Below are 17913 nucleotides of genomic sequence, written 5' to 3'. Positions count from 1 at the left end.
GAATAACTATACAGTAACCTTACAGCCAGGCACACATGCATATCTAGTTATGCCTCCAAGCTGCACTAATTATTTATGATGCTAGCAACATTTTCATGTCCCAAACCTGAAGAGTAAATGAAAGTATACAGCCATTGAGGAAGAAAAATGCATTCCGTGAAACAAAATCTTCACTTCCAGTCTACATGTAAACATGTGTTAATAGGTATAATACACAGAATTCTCACATGCCTAAATATACACAGATGTACAGTGAAAGAAAACAATATAGTTAAGGACAAATACTTTACATGCATATAGAAAAAATGTATGAAGGAAAACCAATCCTTTCTTCTAGAAAAAGGCCAAAAAAATCAATTCTATAACATGACTGCATAAAAGAAATCAGATTTTGGAAAAAGGGTAGGATGACTCTATTTTGTAATTTTTATTGCCTCTGGAGCAATGACGTAGCAAGAGGCCACTGCTATCATTTCTCCTCTTTTGTATACTTAAAATTTTTCCCACCTAGGGTGCAAAGTGAGAAAACAAAAGGTAGTAGAAAACTGTACTTTTCATGAGTTAATCCTGGGAAAGTGACCGCTCAAGGTTTCTGTGTTTCTTGGCAATAATAATTTAGAGAAGAACGGCAATCTTTTGTTATTTTTGCACAGTTGGAACGTATGTTTCCAGATAACAGACATTTAAACTGCAATTTAAGAAGAGGAGGAAGACGGTAATTGATAGGTATTCAGCAGTCCTTTCCTTTCCTTTCAGGACTGCTGCATAGCTCAACACAGTATGCTTCAGAAGAGACAGCCTAGATGCAAACATCTTTGGCAATCCTGAATGCAGGCAAGAGGCATCAGAAAAAAAACACAAGCTGAAAGCAAAGAGTATTAAAATAACTACTGTACCTTTACTTTGGGGAGGGTTCTGGCTTCTGTCTCGGAGAACATTAATCTGGTAGACAGCTCCATAAGGCTCAAAAAGTTCTTTTAACTCTTTTTCTGACCATGAACGGGGAATCTGTCCAACAAACATCTTAATGGCATCTGGGTCTGGTTGGTCTGAATGATCCAAAGCTCCATTCATCTTGTTAGCTGTGCCGTTACTAGAAAGTGGAAAAGGAGATTAAAAAGAGAAGGCAAGTTAGGAGACTATGCAGTTTTCGTATGCACTAGATGCAGAAGATGATGTCAATTGGCAGAAAGTAGGGGGGGGGGAAATCACTATTTAATTAATAGCATAAGTATTATGAAGCAAAAAAACAGTGCGATTACATTTTTCATTGAGTCTGGTTTTCTGTGCAGGCTGCTGCTTAATGTCATTATATAAGAAAAGAGCAGCACAAGGCAAACCAGGACTTTTGCATTTTAAAGCAGAGGATAGTTGCAAATAAGTGCAGATTTCTTTCCATGGCTGTTGTAAACAGAACTGCAGTGAATTCTTACTAAACTGGCAGAAATAAGGCAGTGCGTGTGTGAGTGTGTTTTGCAATAAAGTCACATGAAAGGAATATGAAACACTTGGCAATCTGTCAGATGACTAATGCTAGATGCCAGTGATGAATTTGCAGATTGTGTGAAGCATCCGTGTGTGCATCAAATTAGCATGATACTGCCTAGAATGGAAAACACTCCAGCTATGTGGCTGTTTGCTGCCGATTAGTTGCCTATGCTCTTTAAAAAGGAAAAGCAGTCCAGAGAAGCTCCAGTTTAAAGCACATTGCTTGTTGCACCCTGGCATTAAAAAATCCCCAAAACAACAACGATCAAAACAAACTAATAAAACAAAACAGAATTAAAAAAAGAGAAGGCAGTGGCAAAACTGCCTTTTTTGTTGCAAAACCAAAAATGCTGCTTAAAAAAGTTCTTTTTCTCCCTGTAAAAAGACATAAAAATCTTGGAATTTTTCACATGCTATAAATTGTTACCTGTCTGATCTCCAGATGTACATCTAAGATCAAACCAGCCAGGGGAAAGTGTTGTACTCATAAGAAAAAAAAGATAATTTTAAATACCAAGTTAAGAAAAAAAAAAAAAAGAAACCCCAAAACCCCTGTGTCACAATCTTATTGATAATTAAGGACAAAAATTTCAGCTGATTACTTGGCTAGAGATTCCATAAGTGGTGATAATTTCTGGATACTTCAGTTCCAAGAAAAAAACAGTAATGAGGTGTGACTTTTAGAGCACTGTCCCTATCCTTCTACAGCGGAACGAGGGGAAATGGTTTGCATTCAGTACTGTTGAAAGTTGATCTTTGCAGAACTCAGGTATTTCAGAGCTACCTGCCAGTTTCAAAAAAGCTTGGCTTTAATTACAGTTTCTCTATTTGATGATTGTTCAGGAGAGAATACCCATAGGAGGACTTGGAAGAGCTCAAAACATGCACAACCAGACAAAAAACATATTTTGCATGTAAAAAAAGAAAAATTAAGAATGGCAAGAAAAACCACGACCCTGTGTAATTCCCCTTACTTGGTTTCACATGCTTCATCTCTTTGAAAGCGTAATTCACCTGAACACATTAATATGCCCACATTAACTTTAGCACTTTCCCTGCTTACAGTAGGAAGGAGAAAGTTATATGAAAGACACATTTTAAATAAACAACGAGAAGTTTGATCACTCTTTGTGAAGTCTCTTCAACACAGATCAGCAGACAACAGGATTTATCACACCCATTTATTAGACAATATTCCTGTTGATTCTGGTGGGAGTTTTGCCGAATTAAGAGACTGAAAGATTTGGTCTTTTTGTATCACGTTTCATTCACAAATACCCTCTCTTACACAAATATCCTCTTCATTTGAAACTGTTCTACAGGTCACAATCACACCTGAAAAAATCACAATTTCTTCAGGCCTTAGAAACTGCATTTTCCATATATATATATATATATATATATATATATATATATATATATATATATACACACACACGTAACACTTAAGCCAAAGCAAAGGACCAACCCCCAAAAATCTCAAAAAAACCCAGAAAACCCTTGACTGACTCAGCTTAAAATGACTAACTTACACATCGTTTTGGATCTGCAAAGAGAAGAAAAGGTAAAACTTAGCTGTGCAGCCCCCATCTTTGCCCTGGGCTCAGACAACTATTTTCCTTCAGAAATTGACTTAACTTTTTTGCTTTGTTTATTCTTTACTTTATTTACATTAAAAATGAATTGAGTTAATTTTTAAATTATGCCATTCACCTATTCTCTGTTGGATCCCTTCTTTAAGAAATCTGTAAATGATTGTTCCTTTAGCTCAAAATTACAGCAAATGTCATATTTAATAAAGAATAATGAGGTTATTTGATTGCTTTTTCCTTTACCCAAATGTCCTTTAGCACCAAGAGCACAACTTCCATGGCTAACAAGCCAATTTTAAGTAAACCACAAAAATGAACACTTCTACCTATTTTCTCAGGTTAATGACCTCATTAGCATCAAGTTCATGATTTGAGCTAAAGGCTGAGGCATAGGCCAAGATCTTTTCTTATTTCACAAAATGCTTAAGGCCTTTCTTTATTTGGTGGAACTGAAGTTGAATTATGTTGACAATACTCCTGAAATGCTTTATCAGAAAAAGATGGCTAAAGGCTCTGACTCCAGAAACAGGCTACTGTAGCACTGTGACGAAAAGCTCTGGGGAACAGGTTTTGTGACTCGTTGCCGGAATTAATTGGGGTAGGTCATTAAAACTTCTTCAGACTACATTCCACCATCAACTGATTGCTCTGCCAATCCACTAATTCACAGATTTAGGAACAAGAACGAAGCATAACTTAGACTTTTCTTTAAAATGCTTTCCTGCCACAAGGTAGTGGTTTCACTGAGCTGCCAATATTTTGGGGGTTGATCGGCAGCTTCAGTCTGCAGAAAGGGCACTGGATGGGCTCCTCTTGAAACTGCATTTCCTTTGACATCAATGCAAACGAAGGCTCTCTAGCACCATGGAGGAGGATCTCACTCTCACTGTCAGGGTTTTGAGGAACACACGAACACTGTTGCAGCAATGGCACTTGCAGTAGCCCCCTTACCCAGCTTCAGCCATAGCCATCGGACTACAGTCTGTGCAGACAAACTGAACAAAGGAATGAAACAATAGGAAGATAACAATGGAAACCCCCCTTGATTTATTAGATTCGATGAATCTAATACCTGCAGGGTGCTTGAAGGTTCCATTGAGGAACACAACCACACAGCACACCTGCCTGACAGTTCAGTTGTCATAAAGTTTATTGGGTCAATACAAAATCCAGCTACATATTCTTGATCCCTTGCAAATAATCTCTGCTAAAGATTAATAACCTTATGTTCTCCCAACCTTCATCTTCACCCAGGGGACATGACTGCTCTGCACTGAGACCTCTTGGTTGCCAACAGCTGCAGGGCTTTTAGTTTGTTACTTCTCTTTGCCAACACGAGGGCTCTCAGAGGACATGGCTCCTTCTTTCCCCCATCTTTACCTTCTGCTGTACCCAAAAAATAACCAGGCAAAAGAGAAACCATGGTGTGAAACTTTCCGAGAGGAAAGTTTGTCAAAGCTGAGGACTATTTCTTGAAAGCATGAGCATACAGAAATAGCTGTGTCTAGGGGACACTAATGAGAATGGGATCCCTTAACAATTACCGTCAGTACCCAAATGACGACATACACTAAAAAAAGAAAAAAAAAAATTAGATTATGTGGCTTTCTGTCTCTATACTGCAGCAATCCTTCCCTCCGTGGCCAATTTAGCACACTGGACTCAGGGCTGACCCAGCACATCATCTTCACTGACAAGGTGTCATCTGTATTGTAGAGAGCAGCCCGAGGGCAGAGATTAAGCTACCGAGTCGCTGGCTGCTTGTGGTTGCTGCCAGAGCATCCTTGCTCTCAATTTGTGCCAATTTTCCTTCTAATAACCTAACTACCATTCCATCATTTCAGCAAGTTGACAGGGCCACTCTTTGAGGAGCTAGAGATTGTTTTAATATCACTGCTGCTTAAGCAGGAACACCAGAAAAAACTACTAGACGCCTTCTCTACCATTCATAGCTATAATTACAGCAAGACTGCTCAGGGCAAACTGACCGCTAAAGAGAGACTTCAGAAACAATGTCCAGATCAAAAGGGACTCTATTAAATTCATCACTGTTAAGAGCTTTGGCATTAATCCACGTTCATTTCCATTAATGAACTAGGTGTCCAGCCAGGTACTGAAAATCAGCTCTCAATGGAGACCAAATAGGTTTACAGGAGATCCACTTTTTAAAATATGTTTTAAATTCTTCCCATTCTCACTGTTCTGTTTTAGTTAATTCATATCTCAGCTTTCACTTTCAGTGTTTTTACCGTTTTAATGGAGATTTGCCTTTTCCATGTTCTATAGTATAACACATCTGTGGGAGAACTTTGAGCTCCCTATAAGAGCCAACAAAACAAGAACAACATGGAAACGAACAGGTTCCAAGTGTAAAGACTACTAAATCCATCCCAGTGCAGAGGCATTTACAGGCATCTGGGTTTTGCAGTAATAAATATTTACATCCAAGCTGGGGACTCACTGCCAGGATATCACACAAGCTGACAAAAGGGACAACACCCATTAGAAGGACTCCAACTGCTGTCAAGAGAGACAAAGAAGCATCACCTTACAGTACTTGAAAGATCGTAACTGCTGGTTTATGAGCAAATTCTATCTGGAAAGACCCAAAAGGGCTTTATAAACTCATTTTTTAAAGGGGAATGACTTCATCGTAAGGTGACAGACGGCAGCTGTTAATGACATGGAGCACAACAATTTCAGCCAGGAAGGGCAGAACAATACCATACTCAATTGAAAACTGCAGGGGGTTGCGATTTATAGGCACAGATAGTAATTACCTAAATTGGATTTTGGCCAGCAAGATAACGGCCAGAACCTCTGGCAAACAAACAAACAAACAAGCCAAACCAAACAAAACCCCCAAACCAAACCAAACAACAAAAAGAAGCTGTTCCATATTTTTAAGTCATAAATGGCCAGGTCGACATGTTTTTGCCTATCAGCATTTTCCTGGCACAGTTGCTCAGAGTCAGCTCAAAGGAAAGATGATGTTTTGAAACTCATTAACTGCTCCTGCTGTAGTGTCTTGTACAGTTTTTGGCAGAACTTTTAATTGTAATAATATCAATAATTATTATTAAGTAACACACAACCATAACAGCAATTGTTAAATGAACCTGACATTATGCCCAATGAATAAAGTAGCATATGGGCAGATGTTTGGTCCTATGCATGCAGTAAAAATCTACAAAATCGTTTTTCCAGGCTTCTCTGCACCCATCAGCGAGGCTGACAACTGAGGAGCTATAAGACTTGCACAGCTGCTATTCTGCTACACTTGAAGGCCAACTGCAACTGCGGGAGAGATACTGAAACTCAGAGCTCACAAAACACCCTCCCTTACTCCATCTTAGAGACCCAGGAAGCTGTTAACAAAGAGCTGAGCAATTCTTCAGCCATCCAGCAGAGAGCAACCGCACTTGCACTCACACACGCACATGAACTATAGGAACAATTCTGACGGCTTTTAATACCTGACATCCAAGGCTCAGATTTTATTCTTCTCAGTAGCTAATAATACTCAAGTGCTTGTGTAAGCACTGAATGGTAAATGCAAAGATTTTTTTCTTGCGTTGCCTCCACGCTGGCAGAAATTACCTGTAAAAGCATAATGATTCTTAAGACAATGGAGTCCTTATTACTGCTCTGATAATTTAAAACTCACAGTAATTTTTCTGCTAAAGTCACTGATTAGCAGCAGCCCAGCTTTGCTAACTCTCTGTATATTAGATCATGCAAACCAATATTTCTATAAAGGATAGTTCTTTTCTGACTAATTCCAGATTTAGTACATCTCATGCACATGATCACTTTGATACCTTAAATGCAAATTTTAAGGAAGGTAAGGAGGTAGCATCCTGTCACAGAGGACACATTATTTGAAATTCTGGGGGAAAAAAACCCTTTTCCTACTAGATGATCTCCAGAGGTCCCTTCCAAACCCTATCATTCTATGATTCTGTGAAAAATGTTTTGATGGAGAAGAAATTTGAGTGAAGAAGCAGCAGAGAGAAGCTGCCTTTCAAGCAGGTAGGTCAGACCGCATGATACCGACAGATGTGTGAATGGGGAAAACTACTAAACAAAATACATACTGGAGAAACAGAAGACAGCTGAGCCTACCTGAGATAAAAAAAACCACCTGGTTTTTAGAGGTATAGATGCAGATTCTTCATTAGTATCATAGGAGGAAATCAAGAACACAAAAGGAAATCATAACTAGAGCTAAACTAAAATGCAATTACTTTTTCAGCTTGTAAAATTAGCCCTGAAAGTTCTTCTCACCAAAGCTAGTGAGGGAGGGGTCTGTGTCCATGTAGCCTCTGTGTCTATGTAGCCTCTGTGTCTATGTAGCCTCATGGCTAAACATTCACCTCCAGAGGATGTTGGCTCTTCAGGTGCTCACCCTCTGTGTTGCTGCACCACCCCCATTACAAACCAGTTTGATTTAAGCCTGGGGTTTTAATCTAAACCCTGGATCTCTCTTGTGTGCATGTTTAAAACTACAAAAAGGATGTTATTTTATTATCTTACTTTTGGTAATGTTTCCTACGACTGCAGAGTCAAGCAACAGTAACTTTGCAAAAACTTTGCACATCTGCTACATCACACCTTGAAAATGACATTCATATACATCTTAAAAAAAAATGTCCAATGCATCTCAATACTGTCTCAACTCTTACTGCTGGTGTAAGGACCTGTTTTTAATCAAGCACATTATATTTTAGCACATGCAGTAGTGCTTAATGATGTGTATGTGCTGTACACAGACACAAGTGGAGTAACTCATACAAGCTAAAATCTGTGTAAATAAGAGAATGAAAAACTGCAGAAGTGAAGGCAAACAGGGAGAGGAGGAGGTTTGGTTTAAGTACTCTAGTTTGGAAACCAGTTAAATGTGATTGTTAGTTCATCCAATAGTGGAAGTAAACAATTAAACACACCATCTGTACAGGTCTGAGCTGAATAGTGTCCTTTTGTTTATGCTGATAGAATTCATAACGGTCTATTTTCAGAATGTTTAAGGATTTGCCTGCACTGGCCTACAGACTAAAGTGAAATTAGTAGAAGTTCAACAGCCAGTGATAGACATTTGTCCTTTAATAGCTGAAGAAAGCCAAACGCACCCCAACTCAGCCCTTAATGTCAAGTTTATTTCCCCGCTTGTTTAAGTATGGATGAGGATCATAAATTTCTAGGGATACATGGTAAAAATCACTAAAGTGCTTGGAGATTTAAATTAACAGCCTATGTATTAACCTGCAGCCTTGTTCTTCCAGGCTCTCCTGTAGTCTTTAGGAACTAACCACTTCAAGGCTAGGTGGAGTCCACCAAGAAATAATTTTCTGCAACATAAAACTCTGCTTAGGCAACCACCCAATAAGTAATTTTTTGCTTTCTGGGCAGATTTTGTTCTTAAACTCTCAAATAAGATTGGATCCATCTTCATCAGGTGTAAGGTAGTTACCTTTCTAACTCTACACAGCAGGAGAAAAGTGCCACAAGAGTTAAGACATGTCCAATAAATACTGAAGTAATGAATTTTAAATATCTGTTTTCTGTTGGCATCTGCACATCTGGTTTTGACCAGATAGCTTAGCATTTAAAAAAGGCTTCTAATTTACAACCTGTCTCTAAATGAACCTTTTATGGTAGCAAGAGAACCCTGACAGATCACTACAACTATGATGGTCATAGCTGTGCTTCTTGCGCTCCTCACCAACTTTGTCTTTTGTTGTCATCTCTTTGAGGTGGGGGTTATCCTTTTGCACATATATCTCTGCTGCATCCAAAAGGAACTCAAACTGCAACGGGGGTTCTCTCTCTGCATTATGGGACAGTAACATGAGAGAGCACTTATGCACCTGCACATAGTTTTGGAGCACCAATTAATATAGCTTTTCTCATGAAGTTGAATTTAAAGCAGCTGACTGCTCAGTATTAATGGTATGGATTATTAATGCCTTGCTTTGCTGATTACACATATTTGCAATGAAGCACACTTCTTTCTGTGTGGCAGGAAATATTTATTGGTATTATTAAAAAAAAAAAAAGAGAGAAAAAAGTAGTATTTGATTACACCCAAATGCATATATATTTGTGACACGTTAACAACTAAATTATTATAGTACCAGGCTTTTAAAATTCAGGACATACAGGACCATCTGTTTTCTTGTCAACAACCTCAGTCTCTCTCTCTCCACACTCCAAACACTTACTACTCCAAATTTAGAAAATTGTTACTCAATTCCCTTCTTCCTTTCCCTCCCCCACAAATCTATCAAAGGCATTAATGAAAGCTTTAATTTTATTTTTTTTTTTACTTGATAACTAATGACATGACTATTTTATCAAGTTTTATGTCCAGGCTGGCAGTTATCTGCTAGTTCTTATGAGGTTTGCAAGGTCTTCCCTAGCTCATGGCAACCTGTGTCCTGGAGCTGGAGCTGTGGGGATGGAGAGCATGGAAAGGTGTCCTCCAAATATTTGTTTTAAAACATAGCCATTTCTGTGTGCTAAAATCAACCAGTTATTACAAGAAGTAATTTACAGCCCGATGCATTTTAACACTGGCACCCACGTGTGTACACACACACTTGGACTGGCTCATAGTTGAGCTCTATGAAGGGCAGGGAGCTATCTTCACAGGGTGCAAAAGCCTATGTCCAAATAGAGGGAGGCCAACATCTCATGCCTGACATGGCTGCTTTACCGAAATAGCTTCCTTAAAAAGGGAGTGGAAGATCACAGCATTGCTGCTATTAAGGGCACAGCCAATTTTGGTTAGCTGCACTTATTTATGTGAGATCTCAAATGAACATTTAAAGCAAGCGATGACATTCAGTTTGCTTACTTAAAACGTTGTATCAAGCTCCTCCATACTACTTCCTTTTGCAAATCTGAATATTACAAAAGATTATTGTCCAAAGTGTGACACAATTGCAATTTTAACAAGTTGAGCATCATTATGGCAAAATCCCCCTCAGCAGATTTTTTTTTAAAACCATTTCTTCACTTTTTTCATACCACATCTGGCATATAGAATACAGATGATCATTTGTTTATATATCTGTATAAATGCCTTTTCCAAACACAGCCAGATGGAGCCTTTCAAAATCAAATTAATTTCAGATTAATTCACTCTGGACCCACTCCAGTTTCATGACTCTATGCTTCGAGGCACCATCTAAATTGATTTAGAGTCATGAACTTAGAAAGTCCTTAGGTATGGGAAAAAAAATTATTTCTTGCATACTGAGTCAGCAAATAAAAAGAGTCCATGATCACAAGTTTTGGCTGCTTCAAAAAAAACCCAAACCAATCTAAGAACGCATTAGTCTACACAGTGCCAAAATTATATATTAAAATTTCATATCTCATCACAGAAAAGTCACTCTAGAATTTACATCTTCCACGCATTCCTTGCTGAGTCCAATATAATTTATTGCTCTAATTAAAAAGCAAAATAAATAAAAAAACAAACAAACCCCAAACACGTTCTAAACCCTGCAATAAGCAGCAGTCATAGAAAGACAGGAGACAGGTAATAAAAATCTTCACTGCAATGGATTTATCTAAGGAACTATAAACAAATCTAGCCTGCAAACACAGTGGGCTTGCATACTGTCAATCCTCTATGGATGCCTTTATTATCTCACTTGTTTCAATTGCAATTTGTGTTTCCATGGAGATGTAACAGTCAACTCTGGAAAATTATAAGATAAATGTCAGGCAGTGATAACGGTGTTAATGAAGCTTCATTGACAAGCAGAACTATGCTTCAAATAATAGGCATATTTCTATTAGCATATGTATAACCTGTCCAGGAAAAGAAAGAAAAAAAATCCCAACAACAGGGAAAGACAATATTTAAAAATTAAAATGAAATTGTGTATATAGATATGAGAAGATACGAAACACATATTGTTGCATCTATGTGAAACAATGAATTCCTAACAAACAGAAGAGATGTGGATTTGAAATTTAATTGCCTGATTCCTCTTCAAATTTTTGCACTCAGCTATCATGCTGAAAAAAGCACTGCTGACACACACAGACACCCTTTTACATGGTGTGACTCTTGTCTCCTTACAATGTGAGGCTGGAAGGATCTGCTTCAGAAGGCACTTTAAAGCACGCTACTTTATAATGTGCAAATACAGCTGCAGTGAGCTGTTAGAAAGATGCAGACCTCAGTGGAAACACTAATAGCATATACACAAACATGGCGTACGCTACGAGAGCTCTCGGTTATCGTACGTGCTCAGATTAGGGTGGCAAATCCACCGCGTCTTTGTACATGATGAGTTCAACATGCTGGAGTGACAACCATGAGTATGGCGACTGCAGCATGGTGTGGTCTTGACCTCCTTTCAGGCCAAGCAAGCCTGTCGGAAGGATGTAGAAGCTGCCATCAAATCTGAAGGACCGAAGCCAGCTTTTTGCTTTCTGCACATGGAAACCTTCTAGTGAACTGGAGGTTGAAAAAGTGAAAAGGTGGTCTCTGCAGCACAGGGGAAAACACAGACCATCATGCTGTATTTGAGTGAATGGGCGAGTGGACTTAAACCAGCAACCAGAGGAAGAGGAAGGGGTTTGGTTATTCCAGTATCTGAATTTCCATTTTGCCACACTCTCAGAATGCAGGATAGGGCAGGAGTGGGGCAATCCTACCCCAGAGGACTACAAGGCAATTTTTGCAGGTGGATAAAATGTGCTAGGATATTCAGTGCTTACTCCTTAGGCCATATTGTCTCTGTCTGGAGAATCAGGAGGTGCTAAAGGTTGTTCCCATCTCTTCTTGCCCCACTATTTGGCCTTGCGAATTTTAGTCCCTTGCCTGCCTTCGTAACTCTCTCAAGTAGAATGAGTCCTCCTGTAAAGTGTCTTGGAAAGCAGGTTTCTGGCACTAGCCAAGTGTTAGAGAGGCTACAGGTAATATAATGGAAATGAAAATTAGGCTTTGTTTAGTTTGAGACGATGGTGAAATCTTAAACATGTGAACAAACAAACAAGAAAATCTTCATCTCTCGCAAGGCTTGAGGGCAAAGCATATGGGCAGGCAATACTTTGGGAATCCTCAGAATTACTGGGCTATTCTGAATAATCTTATGAAGTGTAGCTCAAATCAACATTCACATGCAGAGCATGAGACAAGCTGACTTTGTCATTTAAATGGAAAATATAGCAGGGCTGTGGGGTTGAAGGCAGAATGTTTTTGCTCTTTTCTCATCCTCTCTGCAGAGGATGAGAAAAGAGCAAAATTCTGCCTGTTTAGTAAAGAAAAATATGAATGTTGTCTGGGAGTTCCCAGTTCTTCAGAGAGGAGTCATCTTTGTCTAGATATATTTTGAGGGGCAGAAAAGGGAGTTGAAAAAGTGCCCAGTCTTTCAGTAGAGCATGTTTCATCTCTGATCAGATTTCTAGCCAACAAAAAATTGATAGAGGGTGGGAGTTTTTAAGTTGTAATAGAAGCTTAAAAAGAAAAATTCAAAAGTTTCAATCTTTTCTAATGACTCCTCAGTATAACATACTAGAAAAATCTAAGCACCTCATTAGATCGCTAGTAAAATGTCAATAGTTACAAAGTGATTTTCCCCAGTGAGTTTTAACATACTTATATAACTTACCCTAGTGCTTTTGAGGGGAGGAGAAATGGTATGGTAATGGATTCGATGTTATAGCACGAGTACTTCTAGCAGCTTCATGGAAGTCAGGATAATGGGTTGTGCTGGAGCCTGGCTTCAACAACAGCTGAGCAAGTCTCACATGTTATCGCTAGCATCGAATTTTGGCAGAACCAGGTTCCACCAGAAGTATCACTATCAACAAATGCAACTGCGATATGTAGATTACAGAAGAGAAATTTGCCATGAAACCAGAATATGAAGCAATTCATAAAGAAATAAACACTCTGTGTGCTAGATAGAAAGCGTTGCCCTGCACACAGCAAAATGGGCCATGTTGTCTCCATTCCACACTTGTTGAAGTATCTAAATCCCATTGCAATGTGTGGTCTAAGCTCTTCAAAGAAGTGCTCATTTTCCTTTGTATTTTGGCTTACCAGCCGTTACACTGAGAAAATAGTTATACAAATGGCTAAGTAGCACTGACACACAGTCAACAACAAACCTGAGCTCTTGAAGTAAACTCTTGTTATAGTACAAGAGCTTATTTAGTTTCTTATTTTTACCCTATTATTGTAAAGAAGTTATTCTGCTCCACTAGTTATGGTGTTCTTTTGAGGCTCACAAGAAAATAAACAACTAGACATAATTAGAAAGGAACAATTCCCCCTTCAAAGAAAGAAAGAAACAAAGAATCAAACTGGTTTAAATTTTCTTAATAAACATACCATGAAAAGCCCTGATAAAACCACACCCTAACACACACCCTTCCCAAATCATATTGCAGTCACTTTTAGGGACACTTCTGACTTCAAAGAGAGACCTCCCTCTTCTAGCTGTGAGTTTTCAGGGTGCTCTGTGCAAATGCAGCCTTGGGAAAACAGCAGAATGTTGCTATTCAGAACTCATTTGCCAATTGACAGGAAAACACATCTTGAAAAGTTTGCAAAACCCATGTTTTTAAAGTCATGGTAAACACTTGTAGCAAGAGAAACTTAAAAGGATGAGATAATTTTTTAACTGTACATTTTGGACAAAAATTTGTCCTTGTGGGCTGTTATTTGCTCTGGAAGTCTTATTCACAGTGAAAATAAACCCAGGTCTTGGCAACCTGTTGGCACTTTTCCAGAAGAAACAGGAATGTAGGAGATGGGAAAAGTGCAAATGCCTTTCACATTCCTTTGACCATCCCATGTTCTACAAAGCCTCTTTAATAGCATCATGCAACAGAGAAGATAGTTAAACACTTGTGGATGTATTTTTAAGTTCCCTGTAATGTTCTCAACCTGTGGAAACTTGGACAAGTCAGGTTTGGCTGGCTGTCAGAGGCAGTGTGAAATGTAGTGTGATTTATAGAAATCTCTGTCATTGCACCACAGGGTTAATTTCTTTCCTTATTTTTATCTCTTTCCCTCCTCCCCCTGGAAGGGGAAAACTCTTATTTGTGATGACAAGTCTTTGGAAGGTTGGAAGATTAACAACACCATATGGTTCTCTCAGATCTCCAACTCTTTCAACTGTTTTTCCATATAACCCTTCTCTGTATGGTCATCTGCACCTTTGCGCAGCAGATGGAAAAAGGGAGGAAACCTACCCCGGGGCAGGTGGAGGAACTTGAAGCTCACAGGTCTCAATTGCTTAATAGGGAAAACAAGAGGGGGAATCCAAGCATCAAATACAGATTTTTAATAATATGGACATTCATTTTAATGATTTGAAGGCTAAACCTTGCTGCGCTTGTCACTAAGTCAGAGATATGGAGAAAAAATGAAAAGCCTGAATTTCCAATCTGACTGCCACCTCTGGAGGACTGTGGACTTGTGCTCATTTTGGTTTAACACAGGGAAGGGTATCTCTACCTCATGCCCAGGCAATCACTCACAATAGACAGCAACCAGCTGGGCAGCATGTCAGCTATGAACGCCAAAAGCAGAGCTTTACTTGAGCAATTTCAAATTCATTAAGAAGGATACTACTTACAGATTATTTTTAAGGCACATCAGTTCTCTTGCTATAACCATTCTTCAGAGAAGACAAAATCCAACAGAAGAACAAAACTAGGAAATGTTTCAAATGGTAAAGAGCAGATGACTATGCAACAAAGAAGGCCATTTTTCATCTCGTCTCTTCCCTTTGCTGTACTTATCTTCCTTCACCTAAGAATCAGTACATTATGTTCCCATCCCAATGAAGGACTCTGAAACACTCAGAGGAAAACACTACATAAATGTTGAACCATTTTATTATTAAAGACAGACAAAAGCCTACCTTTTATGATATACTTATTTTTTTAGCTTGATGCAATTCTAATTTGTCTTTTAGAAACGGTATCTGAAAATTTTGCAATATAGCAGAAGTATTTTCCAAAGCCACTATTACCATTTGCATTGCAGGAGCATCTCTGAGGTCCCAAACAATGCCGGCTATGTTTTAAGAATCAGACCTAATTTCATTTGTAAGTCCAGTTTTCCTACAATTTTCATGTGTTAGGAAACACAATGCACTCTCACAGTATTTGAATAGGTCATTAAGACAACACAGCAGGTCTGACTTCACTTAGCCTGCAAAGACAGGAAATTTTGGTCTATTGGTTTCAATGAAGTTCTTCATTAAGGGGGCCAAGATCTTGAACGCTTCTTTACTTGTCTGTGCTTCCATCTTTCTATGATTGGACTGAATGTCACCATGGTTTTCACTGAAACAGTTAATGCTTTACAAAGAATAGTTAGAGAATCGTAAGGGTTAATATAAAGACTTTCCTAGACAGAGTGGGAACGTATTTTGAGAAATTTCAAGACAGAAGGGAAGGCAGCTCTAACGGGTCCGCTCACATCTTGCATTCCTTCACATTTTCCAGTCACTTATCCAGTACATCTTTTGCTATCCTTTCTTATTTAATTTGATGTGCATTTCTTGACAGAGCTGCATTAGACTGATGGTAATTAAAACTACCTTGGAATATTAGCAGCTATATAACATTTGATTGATAAAAGAAAAATAGCTGATTATGAAAACCAGTATTAGCTTTTATATAGAACAAAATATTATTTAATACATTTTAATCACTAAGGCCATTTTTATGAACAAAAGGGATTAACAAATACAATGTATATGATACACCTGTATACACAACAATAAGAAAAAGCAGGATTGATTTTTCTCATTTCAGAACACATGCACAGCTCACATGGAAACGGAAACAGATTACAAAATGCTTTTCGTTAGCCACATGGAGCTGTAAGAAGCACAGAGTCAGCAACGACAGCACGCTTACAACTGCAGTGCATGCACCCCTGACAGTTAAATCAAACCAACATATCCTTGAGGAGTCATTCAGTCTAAATCACAGCTTGTGATTTCTCATCTTACCTGGTCAGTGGGTCTGCATTTCTTAACAATGGGAATACTGGTAGAGGCTGGATTGAGACTTCAGGAGAAGTGTTTTGCTAGCTCTGTTCTACGAGTGCTGCAGAAATGTACACAAAGCTTTACAAATGACCTCATTTTTACCAGGAAAGGACAGCTCAGCTATGTTCTATATTTTCCTGAACTGAAAGGAAGGCCCCACAGCCAAACTGTCATGTCTAATCATTGTTTTGTCTGAGAGTGTTTAAAACAAATATTTTTTTTCTCATTTTTTTAAATAAAAGCCATGGAGCAATTGTAGTGTTTCGAGAGTAGGAGATGCAGTTTCTGTCACACAACCAATATCACAATAGCTGTTTAGCCCAGTTTAATGAATAAGACTTATAAGGATCAATTTTCACCTCATTAATGATCTGAGCTGATTATTCCCTCCCCCACTTTTCCTTTTAGGTCATGGATCAAATGTGACCCACTTTCCTTGAATGCTTTCCCACCATCTATTTTTCCCATTAAAGCAGAAAGCCAGTTGCTAAGGACACATTACAAAGCAACCATGCAACCACTAAATATCTGCCCCCCAAGCACATGCACACGCATACTATTTTCTTCCCTGCCTTTATGATATTTCTCCCCTCTCAGCATCTACTCTGAACAAGATCCTGCTTTACATTCTGGAAAGCCAGCAACAGAACTGCTTATAAGGACAAGCTTAGCACAAGAATAGGATTTTCTAATGACTACAGAGACTCCTGGGGCCCTTCATATTTAAAAAAATATAAAGGCAGCGGCCTTGGTTTTTAATTACTCCTAATTCTAAATCTCATGGCCTTAAACACAATAGCTCTTTCAACTCGGAAAAAAAATGACACTAATCAGTAACAGAGTCCCCTGCGCAACCTGCTAGTCCTCTGATGGCATTGCAATGTTTGCACTGTTATGATTTTTCAAGGTTGACCAATGAGTCAGCAAAGCCAAGATGACTTTAAAGCATTAAATCATGCAACTAAAATGTTGGTTGTTTTTTATTTTTTTCCACATACAGCATTGGATGGGTTGCAATTAGCAAGGGGAATTACTACAAGGCAAATATTGTAAGAGCAGAGAGAGACAAATAGGGAATTAAAGGCAATGGTGTTCATTTTGGAACAAATGAGCCCCAGATGTTAAAGTATTTGCAGTTTAATACAGCCCTTCTCACCAGCCAGGTAAGGAATGTAATTAAAAAGCATTAAAGTTCAGTTGTTGAGGCTCACCCGAAATGAAATGCAGATTTAATTTACCTGCCCTACTTCCTTCTGAGTAGTGTACTAGTACTCCTACTTTGTGCAAAGTCCTGTGAAATGGAAGACTTGTGTTCTTCTGCAATTATTTCTGTGAAAATCCTTCTCCTTGTCATTTGTAAAAGAAAAGATGTCATTCCAAGTGTCTAATTGAAAAATTAAACAGAAGCATGTAACACTGCAGCTACTTGGATCTCCCTGACCATTTCAGCTTTCCGTGTCATTTATTACACTTCTTGGTATTACTGCTCAACATTGTAGCATTGCTTTCTATAGTTAATATCTCAGTTCTTCCAGTAATCAGAGGCACATTATATGATTAAATTTCATGTATATAGATTCTCATTTAAATTATAGTTGCAGAGTGGACAAGATTGATGGTTTGGTCACAACCTGCATTTCCACCTCATACTACCCTGCCTCCCTGCCTTTTTTTTTTTTCCACAGCACACCCACAACATACATTCTTCTAACTCTTTTACAGGTATCAGAAGCCATATATGCAATAGGGTTTCCCAGTTAGCAGGACAGTGAACCTGTACATCAAAGCTGAACTGC

The 17913-nt window shown here is 38.6% G+C and overlaps 1 protein-coding gene across 8 annotated transcripts in view; it reads right to left on the bottom strand.

The window, feature by feature from the left end:
* Nucleotides 1-17913, bottom strand: part of CELF2 (CUGBP Elav-like family member 2) — a 241067-nt gene that overhangs the window by 126630 nt on the left and 96524 nt on the right. For 4 of the 8 annotated variants that reach the window (XM_054399930.1, XM_054399929.1, XM_054399928.1 and 1 more), the window contains exon 1: nucleotides 897-1074. In XM_054399930.1, coding sequence (XP_054255905.1) covers nucleotides 897-1074 — 178 coding nt within the window. Of the gene's footprint in view, nucleotides 1-896; nucleotides 1094-17913 lie in introns of those variants that run through there. The other 4 variants (XM_054399924.1, XM_054399923.1, XM_054399925.1 and 1 more) reach the window with 2 other exon arrangements.

This window comes from Indicator indicator, chromosome 3 (assembly GCF_027791375.1).
Source record: "Indicator indicator isolate 239-I01 chromosome 3, UM_Iind_1.1, whole genome shotgun sequence".
NCBI classification, from domain to species: Eukaryota; Metazoa; Chordata; class Aves; order Piciformes; family Indicatoridae; genus Indicator; species Indicator indicator.
Note: the sequence above shows the minus strand (reverse complement) of the source record. Positions and strands in the feature narration are given on the sequence as shown.